General features: G+C 41.8%; 1 protein-coding gene across 1 annotated transcript; it reads left to right on the top strand.

Moving 5' to 3' along the window:
- Positions 1–1,125: 1,125 nt before the first annotated feature.
- Positions 1,126–7,103, top strand: NUDT9 (nudix (nucleoside diphosphate linked moiety X)-type motif 9). The gene is made up of 7 exons (XM_010137523.1): positions 1,126–1,358; positions 2,338–2,433; positions 3,229–3,315; positions 4,448–4,559; positions 4,956–5,102; positions 5,346–5,430; positions 6,851–7,103. Exons 1-7 carry the CDS (start codon positions 1,165–1,167, stop codon positions 7,024–7,026), a joined length of 897 nt encoding a protein of 298 aa, XP_010135825.1. The 5' UTR covers positions 1,126–1,164; the 3' UTR covers positions 7,027–7,103.
- The last annotated feature ends 2,664 nt before the right edge of the window (positions 7,104–9,767 follow it).

Raw genomic sequence — 9,767 nt, 5'->3', positions numbered from 1 at the left:
TGGCTTGCCATCCCCTGCCACTGAGAGGGAGCTTCCCACGGGATGTGCTCCACGGGATGTGGAGCTCGGTGTGTCCCGTTTGGACACGGCCGATATATCTGAAAAGATGATCACTAGCACCTTGCTCAGATGTTGTTAAAACCTGGGTTTGCAACCTCATTTTTGCAGAGGAGATATTTTTCTTTATATGCTGGAAGTGATTTGTTATTGATTTTTAAAAGATGCGTTTCCCTCAGAACTTATATCTTGTTTTTAGAGTACTGTAGGTTATAGCCCCATGCTGAGCTTTGAGCCTCTTTTCTTGAATAATCCTCTTTATTTAAAAAAAAATGTAAAATTGAGTACAGGAAGTTTGCTTTCTGTTTTGAGCAGAATCCGTGTAGAGTTTTTATGAGCTGGTGCTCAGGCACTGCAGCCCATTCTTCTATTAAGTGTGTTGACTGGTTTCTCAGCTCCCCCAAACCCAGGGCAAAATAAAATCGCTACAGGCCTCCAGTATTTTTTTTTCTTTTAACTTAAGTAGTTAGTTCTGGCCTTTTTTGAAATTGAAAAACAAGGTATGTGTTCTCTTACTCAGTATTGCACAAAAGGGTATTTTGGTGGTCATAGCAACTTGCAGAGCTGTGTTGCTCAGACTTTTGGATGTTGCGTTCTGCTCTTACCTGGTCTACCCACGGGATGTGAAAGTGGGACTTCTGTAAGGCTCGGCTGGTTTGTTGATGAAATGCCCACAGGAAGATCTAATGCTCAGGCGGGCCTTCCTGCTGTGTTTATGGTAGATATCTCCGAGGTGTTCCTTGTGCAGGATTAATAACCGGTCAGTGTTCCACACAGTCCATAGTGGCAGTTCTAGTTCTCAGCTTCTCACTCCTGCTGTGAAATCTTCGTGTGTGTCTAATAGAAGTCTCTTTGTGCTTCAGGAAGCTGAGTGTAAGCTTCGGAATTTGTTGGTCCAGGCATACGTTTGCATGATGTCTGAAAGAAGCAATAATACGTTACTGAGAGCCGTGTGGTGGAAAAAGCCTAGTCTGTTTTCCTTGCTATAATGTACTAGGCACATTTAAGGTTAACAGGGTTAAGCCAAGTGAATGAGGTGATTTCTTCTGTGTTTTGTCTTTCAGTAACTTGTCTGCAAACTGTTGGTCCCGTCTCCATCCTGTTAACATGTTCAGCGCTTACAATGTTAAGATCTACCACAGCAAAGCTCTCACCTCCCCATATCCAGGATCACATGTTGAGCGTGTCCAAGTTCCTGAAGATAAAGTGGGCTGGCTGATTGAGTGGGAAGATTATAATCCTGTGGAGTACACGGCAACGTCTGTTTTGGCTGGACCCAACTGGGCAGATCCCCAGATCAAGTGAGTGGAAATTGTGGCTCTTTTTTTTTGTGAACGTGGAAGCAGGAAAGAACAATCAGCTAAGTTAATAAGATCATCAGTTAGGTGACATATGATTCTAGTGTAACTTGTGGTAACATGGAGTGGTGATTCCTGTGTATGCACGTGTATAGAAAGATCAGGAGATAATGGCACTTGAGGTTTCAGCCTTACCTTCCTTGTCTTCCATTGCTTGCACACGATAACACGTGCTTCTCTTGGCTCTCAATTTGGATAGTATTCTGCTGATTGCAAGGCATACTACTCCTCAGACTCTGTAGGGTTGCTGATGTTCTCTGAGGCATAGCTGGGAAAGTGTCAGGTAATCTTTCAGTAAGTGTCGGTAATTCTTGAAAATGTAGAGTCAATTTTTAGGTATTAATGTAACTTCCCACGTGAACTGTGTGGAAGAAGCTAGTCAGTTGTTTGAAACCTGTGATGGTTTGACAGAAATTTATTTTGTGAAAGGAAATGCACTTCTGCAGATGGAGAGCTGCTTCTCTAGCTGTTTTCAGAGGTGCATGTAGGAGATTGTCATCAAGCTAATTTTGAAAATTAATGATTATTAGCTTGTAATGCTGATAAATCATATCTAATAAAAATTTCTGCTCAGTTTTTTTAATTGGCAAAATCTTGTTGAGTTTTATCAATGGATAACATCCTTCTGTTCTCTGACCGTATCAAGAACACCTTTAAAACACTTTGTCTAAATGAAGAGCTACAGAGATGCAGTGCTAAATACTTTAGAGGTACACACTTATGTCTGCAGAACTAAACACAGAAAAGCTGTTATCAGTAAAGGGTGAGACTTTATATCCTGTAGAAAAGGCAGGGCCTGCAGCTTACATTCTAGTGAAAACTGCTCATTGGTCAAATGGGTGTTGCTGATCTGGTGGTTGGCCTTCAAGCTTTTGTGGGGCAGAGGAGTGTTTTGTGAATTAAATTATTCTTTTCCACACAGTGATAAAGGTTTTTCTCCCAAGTTCAATGAGAGAGATGGAGAAGTGGAGAGGAAGAGTCTGGATGGCTCGTATGTGGTTGAAAATGGGAGGCCCCGGTAAGCATGGTTTTTGTTTGTGTATTTATTTCAGTGATATATTTTCAGAGCACTTACAGGTGTACTGGCTTTGACATATGCTACCTGCTAGAACAAAATCCAGACAGTCTCCTCTAGAGACAAGAAAAATGATACCCCAGAGCCAGAGAGTTCTTTCTGGAAGGGGGTAGTGGCAGAGAGGCACTGAAAGGTTAGTCGGTACCACCAGAACAGAGGGTCCTGGTGACACGGAAGTGGGAGGATGTCTAACACTGTTAACAGCAGGGTCTATTGAATTAATAGTTCCCACTGTTTGACCAGGCGTTGGCTTCTCGTGCTTCTGTACCACTTGTGTGCTATAGTGAGTTGGAAGAATATTTTCTTCTGCTGACAGATCCTGCTAGCACAGATAGGTAATATCACCTAAAAATAATCCCTTTTCTTTCTGCCTTTTGTATGTTATGAATTGAATGCTCTGTGCATCTGTAGTCTTGGAAACTAGATTCCAATTTCAGATGAGGTTACGTGCACAGTGAGAGTAACATTTGATCAGGAGTGTTTCGGGACATGAGATACAGGAAATGACAAAGCCATTTGGTGTATTTCCTTTCCCTGTACTATTATACAAAAAGAGGCCGATGGAGAAAACCATGCCTTATCTCTCTTGCCTTTTAAAGCCTATCGTGGTGCTGAATGTATGTTGCTATCCTTTGTTGTTACTTAAGCTTCTTTAAAGACACTTTTTAAAGAATACTTGGAGCATATTTTGCATGTGTGGACGTCAATATGCTTAATCAACTGTGCCACTTATTTCAGGAATCCTGTGGGAAGGACTGGCCTCACAGGTCGAGGATTGTTAGGGCGCTGGGGACCAAACCATGCTGCTGATCCTGTTGTAACTAGGTAAGGGATGGGTGGCTGAAAGGTGCCCTGCAGCAGAGAAAAAAGCATAATGCATTTTGCTTTTTCTGAGCATCTCGGACAGGCTATTGGTTTTCAAAGATCGTATGCCTGTGTTCCTCTATGCATAAGCCCATTCAGGTATGAGTATCTGAATGGAGAGATATATAGGTGTGCAGAAAATGAATTTCATAATTTTTAAGCTTTGCCTCTGGAAAAGAGTGAGGACTGGCTGCTAATGACAAGCAATTGCTTCTGAAATCCTGAGGAATCCTGAAAAAAAAAAAAAGGCAGTGTGCTTGCTTTTGCTCAGTAAGAAATACTGATTTGGCCTGGTATATTATAGGATGAGGTGGGGTTAGGCTTCTCTTCTTTTGGTCAGTGTATGCTCTAGTTTAATGGGGCTTTGGCCAGCAGGATCTGTGTGTACGTGCTAACTCTTTCACACAAAGAAAGTATTCGGAAAAGATAACGTAGTTAACAAAGGTTCAAGCTAGGAAGTGCCATGCTGAAGATAGAACCATGGTGAAAATCATCCTAATGCGTTTCGCTACTTACCCTTTTCAGAAGGCTGCCGATGCTACTGAGTTGTTTCCTTGAAAGTAAAAAGAAACGCTGTTTTTCTTTTGTCTTTGCTTAGGTAGCTTTTTGCTTTAACTATTGGTGGCTCTTAATTCGTTACTGAGGGCAGTGGTGGGTGTGTGTGGCGTTCTGGGTGAGTGATTGGAAGCTGTTGCGGCCTGCATGTGCCTTCTGTTCTAGCAGAATGCATACTGACCCTCTCATTATGCTAGGCACAAGAGCAGCTCAGCAAGCGTTGCAGCTGATAGGATGTGCTGAACATAGCTCTCAAAGGAGCTGTTGCTATCACCATGGCTACTGAAATGTGGCTCTTGGGCAGTTTATGTCCTTTTGGCTGAGGAAAATACTGTTCGTAGAGGTGCAGAAAACTCAGTGTTTTGCCCTTGGGTGCAGCCTTGTCCGATGGCATCCGCTGGTCTGCCTCTGTGACTGTTTTTTCTCCAATTTGCCTGCCCCTGCACAGATCCTCTGCTGCAGGGTACCTTGCTCTTCCTCTCTCAGGGCCTTGTGTCAAGAAGCAGCAAAGCACGTTCTTGTTTGTCATTTGCTGCAGGTGGAAGAGGGATGAAAGAGGCAATAAAGTCGCTCATCCAGTTACTGGCAAAAACATCTTACAGTTCGTAGCCATCAAGAGGAGAGACTGTGGGGAGTGGGCCATTCCAGGGGTAAGAGCAAAGCTCCAGAGACGGTAGACATTTTCCCAGTGGTAAGGCCGGAGCTGATAACTGGTGTGTGTGATAAAAGTGTGCTTTTCGAAATGACCTTGTTTCACAAAGGTGAGGAGAAATGCTCCTTAAAGTAGCTTTGCCCAAGCTTCCTGCTCTTTGTGCATTGCAAGGCGGTATTCGTATTCAATTCTAACCCCGTCTTTTGCTTAATGCCGGCACAATTTAATCTGTTGCACATTTTGAAGGATTAATTTGCAACGAAGTGTAAAGTTCCTCCTGTGTCCAGAGTATGGTGCAGGTGGATGTAATATACTAAGAGTCAATCAAAGGGAAGTGAAAACAAGTAGAACCTTAGGGATAGTCATCTTTTTGTTTTCACTTTCCTTCTCTAAGGGAATGGTGGACCCAGGGGAGAAGATTAGTGCTACCTTGAAGCGAGAATTTGAGGAGGAGGCCTTGAACTACTTGCAGAAATCACCTGAGGACAAAGCAAAATTGGAGAAGCAACTGCACAAGCTCTTCACCCAGGAACACTTTGTGGTGAGCTCTGTGTCTCTTGTGATCGCCTCTTGAACTATGCATGTAACCCACAGCTGTCAGAAACTTGAAAAAGTGGAGGTGAAATGAAAATAAACGGTGATGCTTGGGTTGTTGTGGAGTAGGAAATGGAAGAGACTGTTGAAAACTCTGTAAGGGAAAATGTCTTGTAGGGAATGAAAAAAATCTTATTGATTCCATTTTTTTTATGTTACTGAGCTTGTTTTTGTTTGTTTGGGGCCTTAGGTGTACAGAGGGTATGTGGATGATCCTCGTAACACTGATAATGCCTGGATGGAGACAGAGGCTGTGAACTATCATGATGAAACTGGTGGGTATCTCCACATGTGCTCTTAGTTATCTTTTACTCTGTATGTTGCTTTGAAATTGGGACGTGTGTTGGCCTGAGATTGGCAGTGAAATTGGGGGAGCATGCAAGTCAGGTGTGAAAATACTGGAGTAAAACCAATGGGTGTGAGGGTCTCTTGTCTCCTAAGATGTTCAACCATGACAGGTGGTGGTTGTTCTCCTTTGGTTTCTGACAGTCTTTAAATAAGGAACACACGGTCTTTGGCTGAAAATTATTCATCTGTTAGTTCTAGTTTGTGGACCATGAGCCTTTTTATGGAGATTGAACATTAGACAAGGGTTCCTTCTTGTCGCTCTATTTATCTTGAGTTTGGTTTGATTTTCCTTTTTCAATGAGTCAAGACTCCAGGTGGAAGGATAGCCTATTTCTTTTGTTATTTTTCCTTTAATAGCTAGTATGTGCTTCAAGAGCATTGCCTCTGGCTACTGGCAGGTTTTTACCACACTTATTGCTTTGGTATTGCAAGTGCTCTGAGACCTGTTACCTCAGTTACTCTGCCAAAGGACTCATTGGGCCTTATTTAGCTTCTATAAATCAGCAGTAACGGGCTTACATTGCTAGTTTTTAGGTTGATCTGATATCTTGGGTTCTCACCTCTCGCCTTTTTAAGATAACTCAGTCTAGTCAGGTGTCTCTGACTTGTTCAAGTCAGAGATTTGGTATAGTGACATTTCCACTGTGTTTTGGGTAGTAGACCAGTGGTAAAGTTTCACATGTCACTGGTCCTTAATTTATCAGCCCCCAGAAACAGTGGAGATGCTGTTTCTTTGGTCTTTGTTTCTAATACTCATTTTGTAATACTCTTTAAAGGATTTCTGTGGGTGTTGTCTGTGATGTCCTGGGACTCTTTTGGAAACACAGTAAGGATCTTTGGAGAGCAATTCAGAAGCCTTTTTACATCCTTCTTTAAGTACTATTTTTTATTCTGGGGCCTTTAATAACATTTTAGTTATTCTGGTTTTCTGTAAGCATTTTTAAGTTTCAGAATTCAGTTTGCCCAGTAGAATAGTACCTAAGAAAGGAAACAGTCACAGGTTAGCCAAACAAACACAAATCAAGGCAGAGGGATTGGCTAAACTTGTGGTAGTGAGTACGTGTTGTTTTAATAATTTCTAGTAACTTGTCATGCTGCTGATAGTACTCCAGGAGTGGTGACAAGGAGTGAACACCATCTCTGCCACTCAGATTTGCCTTAAAATACTGCAAGTATGAAAAAGGTTTCTGGCACAGAATCATGAGCAACTTAATTGACTTGCTTCTCATAAGAAGTTGAAATTTCTGCCTGTGAAGGAGTCATGTGGAAGGGTGGAACTGATCAGATGTGAAGCAAAAGCAAGAAAGAAGATGCAGTAGCATTTCCTAACTCTTGTTTTGTGAACAGGTGAGACAATGGACAATTTGCCTCTGGAAGCAGGCGATGATGCTGGAGTAGTGAAGTGGGTTGACATCAGTGAGAAGCTCAAGCTGTACGCAAATCATAACTACTTCATTAAGCTTGTGACTGAGAAACGAGGAGCTCACTGGAGTGAGGATCCTGGTCCTGAGTGCCATGAGTGATGTAAACAAGGAATCAATGGACTCCAAGGGCAGAATACGCTTTTCAGCTTTGGAACAGATGATGTTATCGTTTTCAGTGGAAATGCAGTGAAAATTCCATGAAATTCATCTGGCAAAAACACTTGGCAGTGATAAATAAAAGCCTTCAGATTGCTTCCTTTGATCTCTCAACTAGTGTGAAATGAGATGAATGTGGAGCTGTTACCTTGTTTTTCTTTCTCGTCTTCATTACTTGCAGATGTTTCATAATATCTGCAGACTTGCATGACAACACAGATTCTAACTGGTTGCAGTTCAGAAACTGTTCGCTTTAGCTCTGTATTTTTGCAGTGATTTTCTTGTTGGAATATGAATCCTTAAGGAGTGTGAGAGAGCATTGAGACTATTGGCCACAGCTTGCTTAACTAATGAAAGATTTTAGGGCTTGCCCCTTTTCAGCAGCACCCCTTCCTCCCAATTAGGTAATGAAATGTGGAGGAATAGTGTGTTTATGGGGAATTCTGGGAATCTTGCAGAGTTGTTAGTATGCTCCTTTCAAAGGAAAAAGTAATGCTGCGAGTTACTAATTTTATTCTTTCAGTCTTGCTCACCTCTTCCTGCACCCTTGATTTCTGCTGTGGTCTTAGTAAAACAGTACCAATGCTTTTTGTTGCAGTAGTAGCTTCCAAAGAATTGGTTTATGCAAAAATCTTTCTTCAAATTGTAGATAAGATCTAGTGGTTGCTTAGGCAGAAATTATTTTGATTAACCCATCCTCAGCGTAGTGTGGAGACTGGGTTAATATCTGGTAGGGGCAGATCGGGCCTGTGAGAACCTGTGAAACTCAGAATGGACAAAAGGCGTAGCCCGCTTCAAAAGTTCCCTGCCCTTTCTATTCCAGGTCTTTGGAAACAGGATCACTTAAATGATGTGGGTATAATTTTTCTGAAGAGAAGATGAAGACAACTAAAATTAAACGCTTAGCATTTATTCAAGCTTAACAACTAATCAGACAAGGTTTGAGAAAGCTGTGCACTATAACCCACGCTGGCTTCAGCAGGTGGGTGAAGCAGGACTTGGTTGTTAACTTGTCCTCAGTTTCCAGTGCCCCGGTGAGACAAAGGGTGAGAAGGAGCTGTTGGAAGTTCAAGATTATCTAGAAGCAACAGTGTTCTGTAGGAGACATCCATAGTTTTCCAGGCATCTGCAGAGTGAGAATGGCTGGTTAGAATTAGTAGTTGAGTACTTTAATGTGCAATTAATACATTATGCAGAACAAGCCCCTCCAATGTAGTTGGGTTTTGAAAGCGTGACCACAAGCGCAGACCCTTCTTAGGGTCACGGAGTGTGAATGTGCAGCTCACCATGGCTGAGAACAAGGATGACTATACTGTGACATGTCGAAATAGCATGACTGGTTTTTTTTCTTGAATGTTATATGAAGTGCTTAACGTGATGTACAGTACTAAAGATGAAAATAGAGAAAATTTCAGTTCTGAAAGTACCGTATTCAATTAGAACGAGGAGTGTGGATAGAGTAGTGCAGGTAGAAAAACTGCACTGTTTCCATAGTCAGTGTGTTATTCCCAGAAAGCAAAATTTCTAGTGAGGACCGAAAAGATTCTTTACAGTCTTGTGTTAAAGCCTTTGTTTAACAGGCTACGTGGACTTGGTTATGTGGTTTTGGATTGTCATGTTTCTAGGAAAGCTTTCTGGTAGACGATTTTCAGTTGGAATGTGTGGTTGTAGATGGTATGCTGTACAGAATGCAATCACTTTGTATGTATCTCACTATCTTACTGATCGGGTCTTGATGCTTACTTGTGTCCTGAAGTTTATGCATAATTACAATACTGAAAGTTTATAAGTAAGCAAATGTAGCGGCATTTCTTTTTATTTGGTAAATCTGGGAAATGAGTGATGAGTGATTTTAACTTTTGTATTAATGCAAGTAAGATATGTTGGAAGGTGATAGTATTCAGCCCTTCCTGTTGTATCTCTTACTACTTCCTGTTGTATCTTAAACTACTTTTTAAAATATCTAAAGAGATCATTTATCCAAATGATTGGATTATCTAAGGAACAGCAGTAGAATTTTTAGGAAGTTTGTAACCTCTTTTCAAGTTGAAAAAATAGGCGGTTTTGTGTTAACCCCCCACTGCCCTTTAGTTCTGAAAACTAACAAATCGTAATAAGAAGCAATATTTTACTCTAATTATGACTTAAACTTGCTAGCTGTATAACCCCCCCCCCCCCCCCCAAAAAACCCCACAACCAAAAAACCAGTTACCCATAGAATGCACCTCTGCTAATTAGCAAGCAAAGTGGATTACTTTCCTCAAGCTTCACAGTCCCTTCCCAGCAACCTTCTATAGTAGTTCGTCGTTCAGAAGCTGCTCTTTCAGTACCCCCAACGGAGCGCTCCCTGGCCAGCGAGAGCCTCCTGCAGTCTTACACCCCGTTGTACTACCTGACGGCTCCGTTACCTCAGGCTTGAGGTCAGTAAGCCCGCAGAGCAGCCTGGTGTCCTGGCTGGCTGAAGAAGTGATGACCATCTTTCAGGGATACGTTTGGTTGCTGTGAAAAGAGAGTCATCTTGTGTCAGTGTTTTCCTGTTCAGTGCCAGAATCTTAAGTTAAATACAAATGTTGAGAACTGGTGGGATTGTGTTAATTTACGAAGAAAAGACTTACGTGTTCTTTACTGTTTGATTCGGAGCTTTGACTTTTATCCTGTAGAAAAAAATTTTTTTGAGTAAGTTA

This window comes from Buceros rhinoceros, unplaced genomic scaffold (genome assembly GCF_000710305.1).
Source record: "Buceros rhinoceros silvestris isolate BGI_N320 unplaced genomic scaffold, ASM71030v1 scaffold7806, whole genome shotgun sequence".
In the NCBI taxonomy this organism is placed as follows: domain Eukaryota; kingdom Metazoa; phylum Chordata; class Aves; order Bucerotiformes; family Bucerotidae; genus Buceros; species Buceros rhinoceros.
This window is presented reverse-complemented; position numbering and strand designations above follow the sequence as displayed.

What these genes read in the sequence shown, in the direction of transcription:
- NUDT9 (XM_010137523.1), top strand. Translation starts at nt 1,165, where the DNA reads ATGTTCAGCGCTTACAATGTTAAGATCTACCACAGCAAAGCTCTCACC. An exon ending in GGGAGTGGGCCATTCCAGGG is followed by an intron (nt 4,560 to 4,955) that starts GTAAGAGCAAAG and finishes TCCTTCTCTAAG; the next exon opens with GGAATGGTGGACCCAGGGGA. An exon ending in TCACCCAGGAACACTTTGTG is followed by an intron (nt 5,103 to 5,345) that starts GTGAGCTCTGTG and finishes TTGGGGCCTTAG; the next exon opens with GTGTACAGAGGGTATGTGGA.